Source organism: Dendrobates tinctorius, unplaced genomic scaffold, assembly GCF_039654945.1.
Source record: "Dendrobates tinctorius isolate UK_male_01 unplaced genomic scaffold, ASM3965494v1 ptg000084l, whole genome shotgun sequence".
Classification (NCBI taxonomy): domain Eukaryota; kingdom Metazoa; phylum Chordata; class Amphibia; order Anura; family Dendrobatidae; genus Dendrobates; species Dendrobates tinctorius.
This window is the reverse complement of record NW_027361752.1, coordinates 18,292,454-18,307,056: the sequence shown is the minus strand read 5'-3', so window position 1 is coordinate 18,307,056 and position 14,603 is coordinate 18,292,454. Positions and strand designations below refer to the sequence as shown.

Sequence of the window (14,603 nt, the reverse complement as noted above, 5' to 3'; positions counted from 1 at the left end):
CATCAGAAAGAGACCTTAGATAGACTAGTTATTAGATACATAATGCCTGATAAGCCAATATTATGGGGTTTTAGCTGTCAAGCAGTATATCCATGGCAAACAACCAAATATCAAAAATCTAGATTTTTTTGCATTATTACTAAGGAGAAGGATCACAAAAGAAGAAGTAAAAAAACAAATTAGACTATTTTTATATATGATTCTATACTATTGTTAGATTTTTTTTGTGCATTTTCCACTGCGCAGAAATTTGCTTAAAAGAGATGTAGTATATATTTTAACATGTACTTGTGCCTTTCTCCAGCCTTTTAATTAGCATTCCTCCTTCCTCCATGATGTGAAGTCTTGGTAATAGGCTTCGTTAGAACAGACCTGGTATATGGTCGTGTTCGACTGCAATATAGTCCACATATCTTAATGATCTGGTCACTCTGCTACTGAAATTCCCAGGAATAACATATACCATATTTCTTTTCAATAACCGGATATTCCCACACATAGATAAGCAAAACATCATCAGGATTTATTGAGAAGTTAACAACTAAAGCAAAACCTTTGCGTAAAACAGCTGTGTAATTACCAAGATGAATTTCATGGTAAAATGGAAAAAAAAAGAAAACAACGATACACAAAGAACATACTTGAGAACAGTTTTAATAAATAATGTGACAAAAAAAATTATGTTTCGGATTATCTGATCCTCGGTATGCAAAAAAAAAAATGATGGCTAAAAATAAAATGTTTTCTTAAATGAAGAACAACAAAAAACATTAATCACATGGTTTGATCCTTTACAATAGTCAGTCTTTCAGACCCTTGCTTTTTCATTTCAAATAAAAGACAAAATAACCAAATAAAACAGGTTATGTTTGTACTGTAAAGACCTTAAGGCCGCCATGTAAAAAAAAAATCTGATTTATGCATTAGCACCAATGATAAGATACATAATATAAACTAGGGACAGAGATAAAAAATTTCCATCAGGTTTCTAACAACAAGACATCTAATTTGACCTTGTTAATTTATTATTTTAGCTCAGTTTAGCTAGTTCATATTTTGTACCAAGAAACAATTATTACAAAACATACTTATTTGTACCATAGGGTCACTGGAGATGAGGTCACCTGATATCTTTAGCTAGGATGTAATTAAGTATATCAAAATACTGTGGATGGAATGGGATGATGACTCAACTTCACTTACTCAACTACTTGATAAACAAAAGAAAATTTTGAATAACAGAAAGTACAAGAACGAGACTTTAATTTTCTGCCATAAACTGATAAACTCTAAAAAAAAAAAAAATTCTGTAAATTGGAGAACGTACATTCCAGTTATATGAAAAATGACATTTTCATAATTATCTTTAAATCTGGCCAAGTTCTTTGATGTTTCTGTTCTGGAATTTCAGAAAACTGTCTTCAACATATATGTATGTTATATTTTTGCAGATAAAAAAAGAAAAATACCCAAAAATAAGTTCAACTTACACTAACATTTTTTTTTGCAAATATGTATAATGGATCTACTTTCAAATGTATCCCAAGCGTCACTGATCTTTAATGGGGTCTATAAGGTGTTGCCGTGTTTTTGACAGTAGGAATAGCATAGTCTACTGAGCAATTCTGGATAAAAAGTGAGACAGAACCTAGTGTAAACAAAGTCTTGGCAATGAAAAAAAAATCTATATTTTTATCGACAATCCTGGCCAACCTAGTATCAATAATGGTCAGTGAAAAATCTTAAAACATATTCTTATCAGGAATACTAGTTTTTATGTAGCATTTAAACATTTTCTGCCTACTTTATTGTGTAAAAATGCTCAAATTCTCAGGCATTTAAGGAGCACAAACCCTCCTCTGCCTCCTTGTTTCCTGCTTGATGGAGGGAATTGTCTTACTGAATTATTGATAGTCCGGACAAGCGGCGTCATTGCACTGCCCGCTCAAACTTGACGCTCTCCAATACTGCAAACAGAGACCTCTGCAACATCATAACAGTGCAAGTGCACTGAATCTGGCGAGATCCGGCTTCAAAGCAGCCCTTGCAAGCTCTAAAGAAAAGACCTTGTAAGTAGAGATGAGCGAACAGTTAGTGTCCAGTATTAAACGCTGGACGCGGATTTCTCCCAGACATCCGTTGCAATGTTCAAAGTTCCAGGGCAAGTCCATTGCAGAGATAGAGAGATGTTTTTTTTTTCCTGATCCAAAGTTTAGTTCTCCATTGTTTTTTGATAGGGTTCGGGTTTTGGTTCAAGTTCGGGTATAGTTGATAACCAAACTGAATTTTGGACTAAAGTTCGGGTCGTGTACCAGAAACCGATTTTACACAAGTCCGTTCATCCCTACTTGTAAGCTCTGCACGTCTTGCCTAGGAAATCTGCCACCGATAATAGACTGCAAAGGTGGCCGGTAATCTATGCAACAAGCAGTATGCAATAAAGTTAAAGGGATCTAGGCAACTTTGTAAAGTGATATTTACCTGCAGATAGAAGGTTAATATGCAGGTAGATAGCGTTACAATGCTGTCTGACTGTGTCACTAAAAATGAGACTAAAAATGCGCATCTGTGCAGAGCAAGTTGTCAATCAAGGGGCCGGATCGTGCTTGCAGCCGTTGCTCACAGTATATACTAAGCGGTGACTGTATCTGCTCCATTCACGCCCCCATGACTAAAAAACCGAAAACTCCCAGACAGAAATAGGTTCATTTTCTCCACTTTCATTAAGGCGGAGAAACACAATTAACATGCAGATTAACCTTATCTCTGAAGGTAAATAATGTTTTTCGAGGTGACAGATTCCCATTAAAATCTCCATTGTTTTTGAGGATGGAGAGGATTTTTAACAGAAGGAAAATTGTTTGTTTTACAATTTTACTGATTTATGAAAACCCCTTTAACATTGAGAGTTAACATTGATAATTAAACACTATGTTATGTTTTTTGGATACGTAATCATTTTTTTCTTATCTTTCTGGTTAAAAAAAATATTAGTGAGCATAGTCATTGAAGTTTTTTTATCATTTGATTTTTTTGTATAGTTTATTATTTTTATTTTTAACATAATGTTAACTGAAATCGAGCGCAAAATGAAATATTGACTACTCCACTAAAGCCGTTGTATTACTCATATTCAAACTCCTCTTACTGATTTTGAATATATAAGCTAAAATACAGTGTATGGAGTGCCCCGTATGGTACAAATATGCATTAGTAAATGTGCAAAAAGAATTTTAGAAAAAAAAAAAAGAAAAAGATTTTCCTTAGCCAGCAATGATAGAAAAGATGAGACAGCTTATTGTTTGAGACATAGATAAACCCAAGATATGTTTCATCCTGTTAACGTTGAAAACGGCCTAACAATAAAGTCAGCATAAACAAAATCGCATTAAAAATAATAATAATGATTTTTGTCAACAGTTTTCAAAAAAGACAAAAAAAAGGTTAATAGTTGCAATGGTTTAAAAATAAAGTTTAGTGATTGTGCTTTTAAAACCAACAAAACAGTGCATTACAAAATAATCATATCAAACCAAATCTCCTGAAGTGGCACTTATTATTCTTTATTCTTTTTTTTTTTTCTTGACTTTGGATTGACTCCGTAAAGACGTGTCAATCAATTAATAACCAAATTGCGCTAGCAGTTTCTTACTAGGTGTTTATTACAAATGTTACACTTTTTGTTTTGTTATTTTTTTTTTCCTACAAATGTTGTTGAATGGAAAAATAAATGATTTTCTGTAAGATTTCATTTTCATGTATCCCAAGACCACCAGTTATTTAGCTGGCTTGACTTCCATGTAATCAATAGGATGTAATACCAAAGATACTTTTAATGATGGACATGGGGGGAGATGAGTACCACAGGAACGTATGAAAAAAGTACATATTTACAATGAAATCACCTCCATATTGTTTTTTATACCTAGGTTTATGAAGGTCAATACTGCTGGACAGTAATTTCAGGACTACAATGAAAACATCCTTGGTTAAATGCGTTTTCAGTTGACGTAACCCAATGCTCAGCCGTGAAAATGGTGGACGTTTGTGAATGGATTTTCATTGTCTGAGTGGTTGTTTAAAACTATGGATGGACATCGGTGCTTTGGTGGTTCATAAGCAACGCTCCGCGCCACTTCATCATTGGGCTTGATAGTCAACAGACGTGAACGGTTTGATAGGCAACAAGCTTTAGATTCCAGTCTTGGCACCTTCTGCTGTCTCTTTTTTTAAAGCAGCGTTCTTGGCACCAATACCCCCGATACGCTATAACTTGCCATGTTGGCCAAGCGGTAAGAAGGTGCCAGGGGTAAGTGCTGCTTTTTGGGTTAGAGGTAAATGTCAAGGTGGTCTTGTACAAAGAGTGTAAACAAATGAAGCAAAAATGTGTTCAGCTGTTATCATGGGTATAAAATGAAGGAACATGTTTAATCTGATTGCACTGAACAGCATCTCTGGCATAACGTCATTCGTCTTGAGGCATCTTGAAGGATTTACTATCTGATAGCATTTCCATCATCTCCATCTTTTTCCTTCAACTTTCCGTTTCCTGAAAAACATAAATGACACGAACAGTTTGAATGTATAATTCTTTCCATCCAATGTTCTCTATCAATTTCCCAAGAGTCATTTTAATGCCCGTGCAAAAAATACAACATAATATTTCAATTCCCATGGATATTCAATTCATTTTTGTAATGAAGCAAAAATGATAAGATCTCAGTTTGCATGGTATGATTTATCAAGTTAAGCTGCAGTTTCTGTTATGCCTACAATTAAGAACAGTGGGAGAAACATTTAAGAGCAGGAAATTAAATTGCACAAGTCTTAAGACGTTATTTCAAAAAGACTTTAGCTGTTTTTCGTGTTGTGTTCACTGTGGCAGAAAACGAAGATGTGATCTGAAATCGCTGTAACGGTCTTAATCACAGATAATCTATTATGTAAGCTAAACCAGACAGGCTGATAAAAGACGAGAAGGGAATCCGCTTTGGATCAGTTTTCATCTCTACTTAATACAAAAAATAAGTTGATAGTCATCTACTGACAATCATCATGTCCTTCGAAAATATAATGGATGTAAAGGAATATATTTGGGGTCATGCATAGTATGAAATTTCCTAATTTAATTATTCCATATTTCATAAATCTCCAACTCTGAGTCTACATATTTACATGATCATATAGTTGTCCTTAATAGAGATGAGCGGATCTGATGAGATTCAAATGCACCAAAGCAGATTTTATCAGGAAATTTGATGAGCAGAAAATTAATTCACAAATTGAAAGTCTCTTGGGTCTGGAGAGGTACGACCTACTGTGAAGATTCCCATTGTGCAGATTTATCAAAATGGTGGACACCATTTTTCTAAACCATGAAGGGCCATAAAAAGGTTAAAAAATAAATACAGTCTTTATATACACCTTACCACTCGCCCTTCTGGCTCCTGTGTTAATCACAGTCACTAGAGTTGAGCGACTTTTGGTTTTTTAGGGTCGAGTTTCGTTTCGTGAAACCCGACTTTTCCAAAAGTCGGGTCGAGCAAGATCGGCCGATTATAGGGAAAAGTCGGGGTCGTCCCGAAACACGAAACCCAATGTAAGTCAATGGGGAATAAAAGTCGGCAGTGAGAGGACAGGAAACACACCTACAGTGCCCATTTGAATGCCAAAAGCATCAATTCTTCTTACTTAAGCTTGTCAACCTTAATTAACTTCATAATACAAGTTACGCACTGAAAAATGGGGGTTATTTGGCTAAAGTTGTGGGGGGGTAGGGCTGGCTCCAGGTTTTCATGTGCCCTGGGTGAAAGAGCGCCCCTTTAACACATACCACAACTCATCATGCTCCGATACGGCAGAGAAATAGTGGTATAGTACAATGAAAAATACTTCACTTTTTACATCTCATGACGAGGCCCATCTATTTCTCCATACAGAATCATTGGTCCCATATAATGTTTGAAACAGTATATGATGAGCTCCACATAATGCTACAGTATATGTTGGTCCCCATGGATGAAGCTCCACTGTCTTATGGGCCCAAATAATGCTCCAAACATAATGGGCCCCATTTCTAATGCTCTAGTGTATAATGGGCCCTGTAAATGCTGCTCCAGTGTCTGATGTCCACCTTTGGAATGATTCAGTGTATGGTGGGCCCCATCTATCATTCTCCAGAGTATAGTGCTCCCCAAAAATTGCTGTCCCAACACTGAAAACAATCAAATAAGTCTCCTCGCTAGGGAATCCCTGTACTAGTCTGGACTCCTCGTCGTCCCCATCTTCCATCTCACTGCACAGTATTTCAACCTTGCAAGTGCTGTGATCCTGAGCAAGCAGGGGGGGCCAACTCATTGGTGACGGCACTGGCACAGGGCCCCTGATAGTACGGTGGTGTGTCTGATGGCGGGTGGGCCGAACCTGCACTTTCATCTGCAGCTTCCTCTTTGTCACCGTGTAAGATGGAACTGTATATGAGAAGGGTAACCTGAGTTTCATCAGGGTCAGATTCAGGACGTGTAGCGTGCGAGGGGAATGTAGTGGTCTGGGTCAATGTACCAGCAGATTCATCGAGCAGTGGCTGGACATCAGTGCACTTGTGTTGCCCCCAGGAGTATGGTCGCCACAGTGGCATTACCTTCCTCCTAGGGAGTGTGATGTCATGCTTGGGAGCAACGAAGGATCTCTCTAGCAGGTTAACTGATTGGGCGGCGTTATTCCCACGAGTCATGACCCTCCAAACAGCATTCATGAAGGCAAAGTGTTTGTTTTACGTGGGCAGTATGGTTGCAAAGCTGAACCTTAAAGGAATGTCCAGAAGGGCACCACCAGGAGTGGAGCCTACGGTTAAATTCAACTCCACCTGGGAAACCTCAACCATGCCAGCTACAGAAAAGATGCACACATTGCAAGCTTAATTCCGTTAACGAACGAGACTCCGTCATGCCCCGTGGTCCGAGTCCGGCTTACTAGAGGGACACGTGAGGCTCTGGCACATGAGATTGGCCAATAACTGGTGTGTCATGCCCTTACATGTCCATGGCTGCATGTGCGCTACACTGAAAAGGCCAGCGTTTGTCGCTTACAGGTGAAGATAACCCGCTGAACAACGTTAGTGATGGGGATCACTGATTACAATTATTACCTGCGAACGATGATTTCCCAGTAAGTGCAGGTCAACCGCAGTTCCGGAATTAGGCCTAACCGTCATTCATGAAAAACTTACGTGTGCAAACCACAGGTGCTGTAGCTTGCTTAACAGCTCGCCAGCCGTTCTCACGCCCAGTATGGATTACACGTGATTGCACAAAGGTGAGAAAGGGTACCGTATCCCCGGATAACATGTACGGATAGCGTACACATTCAAAATATTTGTCAATACATCAGGAGGCAGGCTCAGACGGTGTTAGGCCCAGTATGGCTTGCACGTGATTGCACAAAGGTGAGAAAGGGTACCGTATCCCCGGATAACATGTATGGATAGCGTACACATTCAAAATATATGTCTATACATCAGGAGGCAGGCTCAGACGGTGTTAGGCCCAGTATGGCTTGCACGTGATTGCACAAAGGTGAGAAAGGGTACCGTATCCCCGGATAACATGTATGGATAGCGTACACATTCAAAATATATGTCTATACATCAGGAGGCAGGCTCAGACGGTGTTAGGCCCAGTATGGCTTGCACGTGATTGTACAAAGGTGAGAAAGGGTACCGTATCCCCGGATAACATGTATGGATAGCGTACACATTCAAAATATATGTCTATACATCAGGAGGCAGGCTCAGACGGTGTTAGGCCCAGTATGGATTGCACATGATTGCACAAAGGTAAGAAAGGGTACCGTATCCCCGGATAACATGTATGGATAGCGTACACATTCAAAATATATGTCTATACATCAGGAGGCAGGCTCAGACGGTGTCAGGCACAGTATGGATTTGACGGCCCAGACTACACAGCGGAGGAGCAGGGAGAGGTAAAGATTGCAAATGCTGGGGCCCTGCCCAAGCAAGGGGGGCCCACTCGTGGGCGTCGGTACTGGCACTGGGCCCCTCATAGTACGGCGGTGTGTCTGACGGCGGGTGTGCACCACCACCATCAGAGACACTTCATTGCACTATGAGGGACCCTGTGCCAGTGCTCGCGCCCAAGAGTCGGCCTACCCACCTGTCCAGGGCAATGGCACTCGCACGGTGTCGTGCGCTAGGTGGTGACCCCGGCCATGAGGGGGGGAGGCAGCACAGTTAGGGAGTTTTAGAAAGTGGCATATGTTGATGTTGGACATTCAGCTGATGCAAAAGGCGAAATAGGTCAAGTCCCAGGAAGAGGTGGACCAAAGCAAGCCATTTTTCTGTCACCCTATGTGTCATCAGGGGAAGGTTGGACAAAATCCTTGGAAACCCATGCATGGTTCATTTTAATGAAGGTTAGATCATCCACATTTTGGGTTGACAGACGGGTCCTTTTTTCTGTCAGGATTGATCCAGCTGCACTGAAGACTCTTTCCGATAGCACACTTGCAGCTGGGCAAGCGAGCTCCTGTAAGGCATATTGTGCCAATTCAGGCCAGGTGTCCAGTTTAGCGGCCCAGTAGTCAAAGGGGAATGACCTGTGTGGGAGAACATTGATATGGGAGGAAAAGTAGTTTGTAACCATAGTTGACAACTGCTGTCTCCTGTCACTTTCCATCGATGCAGTATTACCAGTTGTGTGAGAGGTACTTGAAAAATCAGTCCACAACATTGTCATGAAACCCCTGTCTCCAACGCCACTTCTGCTGTGTGCACCATGAACACCTCTGCCAAGCTGCCCCCGGCCCGTACGGCTCGTGTGAGAACCATCACCGCTGCTGTGTGCTGGGAATGCCTCAAGCAACCGATTTACCAGAGTTGCTTGTTTATTAGCCAATATTAGGTCAAGGTTCTCCTGTGGCATGATGTTTTGTAATTTGCCTTTATAGCGTGGATCCAGGATGCTGGCCAACCAGTAGTCGTCATCGTTCATCATTTTGGCAATGCGGGGGTCCCTTTTTAGGATCTGCAAGGCATAATCTGACATGTGGGCCAATGTTCCCGGTGTCAATGATGCACTGCGAGTGCTGGTTGGAGGAGCACTTTCTGGCAAATCCACATCCCTCCAGTCACGCACAAACCCTGTACCAGACCTTGCCACGCCAACATTTTCACTTGCCCCACGAGATGCATCCTCCTCCCCTAAGTAATCATCCCCATCATCATCCTCCTCCTCCTCTTCTTCCTCCACCTCGTCCAGGAGAGGTCCCTTAGCAGACAATGGCTGAATGTCATCAAGGATTCCCTCCTCCTCTTCCTCCTCATCAACATTGGCTGCAGACGCCTGCTCCTTAAGGTGCGTCAAAGTTTGCATGAGCAGACGCATAAGTGGGATGCTCATGCTTAGGATGGCGTCGTCTGCGCTTACCAGCCATGTGCATTCCTCAAAACACTGAAGGACTTTACAGAGGTCTTTCAGCTTCGACCACTGCACACCTGTCAACTCCATGTCTGCTCTCAAAGTGCCTGGCCCTGTATCCTCCCACAAATGCATTATGGCCTGCCTCTGCTCGCACAGCCGCTCCACCATGTGCAGGGTGGAGCTCCACCTTGTTGCAATGTCGATAATGAGGCGGTGGTTGGGAAGGTGGAGCAATCGCTGCAGCTTCTGCATACGAACGGAGTGTACAGACGACCGGCGGATGTGCGCGCACAGTCTTCGCATTTTCTGGAGCAGGGCTGTTAACTCCGGAAAATTTTTGAGGAAGCACTGCACCACCAGGTTCAAGGTGTGAGCCAAGCAAGGTATGTGGCTGAGTTTTGAAAGGGCTATGGCTGCCACAAAATTACGGCCGTTATCACTAACTACCTTGCCTGCCTCAAGATGTACACTGCCCAGCCATGACTCAGTTTGTCGCTTCAAGTACTCAGCCAGCACCTCGGCGGTGTGTCTGTCGCCCAAACACATCATCTGCAACACAGCCTGCTGACGCTTTCCACTAGCTGCTCGATAGGGGGACACCTCGTGTGCAACAGTGGCAGCTGCAGATGGAGTGCTCGTACGACTGCGCTCTGTGGACGAGCTTTCGCTTCTGGAGGAGGAGGAGGAGGGTCGAACGCCTACAGCCAACTGTTTCCTATACCGTGGGCTAGGCAGCACTGTCCCACCACCGCTGTCCCCTGTGGACCCTGCATCCACCACATTAACCCAGTGCACAGTGATGGACACGTAACGGCCCTGGCCATGCCGACTGGACCATGCATCAGTTGTGAGGTGCACCTTTCCACTCACTGACTGCTTGAGTGCATGGACAATGCGGTCTTTTACATGATGGTGGAGGGCTGGGATGGCTTTGCGAGAGAAGAAGTGGCGACTGGATAGGTCATAGCGTGGTACTGCATAGGCCATGAGTTCGTGGAAAGCTGCGCTTTCCACCAACCGATAGGGCATCATCTCAAACGAGATTAGTTTGGCAATGTGGGCGTTCAAACCCAGTGTACGCGGATGAGAGACTGAGTACTTTCTTGACCTACTCATAGTGTCTGGGAGGGTGAGCTGGACTTGAGAGCTGCATATGGTGGAAGTAGCGGTGGACAGGGCGGACTGAGAGAGGGTTGATGATGGTGGTGGAGTTGGTGTTCTTTCTGATGGCCTAGATTCAGTATTTCGTTGATATAACAGTGGGATTCCCTGACTGCTGTGGCCTTGCAACGACACCTCAACATTTGCTGCTGTGCTAACCGGTGGGCTTACAGTGGGGGAAACAATGTAGCGTTGCTGACTACCTTCGTTGTGATCAGTTGCACATGTGGCACTTGAGGTTTGGTGTTGTGTCCACGCTTGCAAGTGCATGGTGGTTAAATGTCTAAGCATGCAACTGGTATTCAAATTTTTCAGATTTTTCCCTCGGCTAAAGGTCTTTGCGCACTTCTTACAGATAACCTTGGCCTGATCATGAGGATTTTGTTCAAAAAAGTGCCACACTGCACTCTTCCTACTTTGGCAGACATTTTGCGGCCTAGCACGCTGTGATGTTTTGACCCTCTGGACAAGCTGTCCAGCAACTCTTTTGATTTTTGGAACCTGTCTTTGGAGTGCTCCGGGCCTGACAGATAACAGCTGTTGCGATGTCGATGTCTGCTGTGGATGCTCCTCATCTGAGCTATTGGAAGCAGCACCCTCTTCCCCCAATGGATGCCAATCTGGGTCAACAACTGGGTCATCCATCACCTCCTCTTCAATGTCATGTGCACCTTCCTCTGTGTCACCGTGTATGGTGGTATAGTGTGCGGGAAGGGGCACCTGAGTCTCATCAGGGTCAGAATCTGGCTCTGTACACTGCGAGGACAATGTAGTGCTCTGAGTGACTGTACCAGCAGAATCATCTATCAGCGGCTGTGCATCAGTGGACTCCATGTCAGATTCATCTTGGCCTGGGTAATTCACCATTTCACTTGATAATCCAGGCATGGTATGTGAAAACAGCTCCATGGAGTAATCAGTAGTATGGCCTGCGTCATCCTTCAATCTTGGTTGGGGTGAAGGACACAAGGAAAGGTGTGGTTCATGAACATGAGCCTCCAATGACGACTCAGTGCTTTTACTTTTTACAACTTCAGAAGAGGAGGCGATAGAGCTGGAGGCTGAGTAAGCAATGTAAGACAAAACTTTTTCCTGATGCTTTGGCTTTAAAAGCGGTTTGCCAACTCCTAGAAAACTAAGCCTTCGAAGCCTTATGGAGCCAGACGATGACGCAGGCTCAACACCTCCTGCATTCGGTCCTATTTTGCTCTTGCCAGTACCATCAGATCCACCACCAACACCATCATTACCAGCTGCCAACCCCCGCCCAATTCCACGGCCTCTTCCACCAGCCTTCCTCATTTTTTGTAGAAATGTAGACAAAATCCAACAAACTATATAGTAATGTAAAACAAGGTACAAGGTGTCTATAGGACAGGGGAGATTTTGAATTTCTGCACACATTTGTGGACACTGGACACTTATGGATTGTGTGAGGCCCACTGAATATCAGAGCGCTATGTCACAGGCTCGATGGCACAGGTGTGAAAAAAGTGACTACAGGATAAGGGAGATTTTGAATTTCTGCACACACTAGTAGACACTGGACACTTTTGGATTGTGTGAGGCCCACTGAATATCAGAGCGCTATGTCACAGGCTCGATGGCACAGGTGTGAAAAAAGTGACTACAGGATCACAGAGATTTTGAATTTCTGCACACACTAGTGGACACTGGACACTTCTGGATTGTGTGAGGCCCACTGAATATCAGAGCGCTATGTCACAGGCTCGATGGCACAGGTGTGAAAAAAGTGACTACAGGATCACAGAGATTTTGAATTTCTGCACACACTAGTGGACACTGGACACTTTTGGATTGTGTGAGGCCCACTGAATATCAGAGCGCTATGTCACAGGCTCGATGGCACAGGTGTGAAAAAAGTGACTACAGGATCACAGAGATTTTGAATTTCTGCACACACTTGTGGACACTGGACACTTATGGATTGTGTGAGGCCCACTGAATATCAGAGCGCTATGTCACAGGCTCGATGGCACAGGTGTGAAAAAAGTGACTACAGGATAAGGGAGATTTTGAATTTCTGCACACACTAGTGGACACTTTTGGATTGTGTGAGGCCCACTGAATATCAGAGCGCTATGTCACAGGCAGAAATTGGCTAGTGTATCACAAACTACAAGGTGTATGTAGAATTGGGCAGAATAGGAATCTCCCTTGAGTGTAGGTCTGTAAGAACGGAACAAGTCCTCCACTTATCCTTCCACAGTGACACACAGATAGCTTCACTGCGGCCGTGATAACAGCCGTTACACGGTACTGAGAGGAGCGTGCACGTACACGGCTGTCCGGTGTACGTAAAATTGTCAAGCGCCGTGTTTTTTAAGTATACAGACTGACACACGCTGTCTCTCTATAGTTTTGAATGTGATCAAACAGCAAATATATTTAACTGTTTGAAAGCTAGACAAAACTAGTAGGTGCAGGTCTGTAAGAAGGGAACATGTCCACGACTTATTCTCACAGAGTGACACACAGATAGCTTCACTGTGGCCGTGATAACAGCCGTTACACGGTACTGAGAGGAGCGTGCACGTACACGGGTGTCCGGTGTACGTAAAATTGTCAAGCTCCGTGTTTTTTAAGTATATGGACTGACACACGCTGTCTCTCTATAGTTTTGAATGTGATCAAACAGCAAATATATTTAACTGTTTGAAAGCTAGACAAAACTAGTAGGTGCAGGTCTGTAAGAACGGAACATGTCCTCGACTTATTCTCACAGAGTGACACACAGATAGCTTCACTGTGGCTGTGATAACAGCCGTTACACGGTACTGTGTGAGGAGCGTACACCGCTGTATGGTGTGAAAAAATGCACGCTCAGTACCTCAGCAGGGCAAAAAAAAAAATTGGGATTGCTTTTAAAAAAGCAGTTTGCAGAGCAGTGGGTAAACAGCAATGCAGCTGTCAGGAAGCCTTAGAAGGCAGCCTAACAACCAACACCGCTGATCCACCACAATATAGCCTCCCCTTGCACTGCACACACAGTGACTGGTGTGTTGTACAGGCAAAATCGCTAGCAGCAGAAGCAGTTTTTTTTTCTTCTTCCCTGCCTAACGCTCTCCCTACAGAATCAGCAGCAGCAACCTCTCCCTATGCTAAGATCGGCAGAAGTAAGATGGCGGTCGGCGTGCACGCCCTTTTATAACCCCTGTGACGCCCACCAAAGCAAGCCAATCACTTGCATGCCCTTCTGAAAGATGGTGGTGACCCCTGCCTATGTCATCACGTTGCCCACAGTGTCCGTGGATCCTGATTGGCTGAAAAAGCGCAAAACAAACTTTTGAAACGCGACTTTGGCGCGTAAGTCGCCGACCTCGTGGCCGACCTCATCCTAGGGTTGGGTTTCGTTTCATGAAACCCAACTTTGCCAAAAGTCGGCGACTTTTGAAATTTTTCGACCCGTTTCGCTCAACTCTAACAGTCACCCATCTGGTTTTCATGCACTTACACAGAACCCTCTACGGCCTCATTAGAGCCGGGCCTAGCGTGAGAGGCCCAGTATTTCAGAGGTCATCAGAAACCATGATGAGGGGTAAATGGGCGATAGTAAAGAGTGGAGAGGCTGGAAAAATGAGCAATGAGTATAAGTATTTTTAACATCTTAACATTTATTATGCTCTTGAGTCTTTGCAGTCCCCAGAACATAATAAATGACATTCAATTCACAGAGAATCCCTTTTCAGTAGTTTGAATTTCTCGGGATAATCCGTGCAAAGTGATGAATTAGAATTTTTCCTGATCTGCTCATCTTTACTCAGTTTGTTAAAAAACAAGACAATGGACAACATCTTTAACTTCTATATAATTAAATAATGAAGAGCTTGATGTATATCATTAGCAAGAAGCCAGTGTCTTCTTGGATCAAATTTCACATTTTTTTTTAATAACTCAGAAACAAAACATTTGGAACTCATAAAAGTAAGGAAAATTACTTTTGGGAATTCTAATATGTACGTTTTTTATATTTTAAATTTT

General features: G+C 43.1%; 1 protein-coding gene across 4 annotated transcripts in view; it reads right to left on the bottom strand.

Annotated features, from left to right (window-relative positions):
* Window positions 1–502: 502 nt before the first annotated feature.
* The window catches only part of ROBO1 (roundabout guidance receptor 1), a 1,387,368-nt gene continuing 1,373,267 nt past the window's right edge, over window positions 503–14,603 (bottom strand). For all 4 annotated transcript variants that reach the window (XM_073584451.1, XM_073584454.1, XM_073584452.1 and 1 more), the window contains one exon: window positions 503–4,549. In XM_073584451.1, the coding sequence (XP_073440552.1) occupies window positions 4,535–4,549 (15 nt within the window). In that variant the 3' untranslated portion in view covers window positions 503–4,534. The remainder of the gene's footprint in view (window positions 4,550–14,603) is intronic.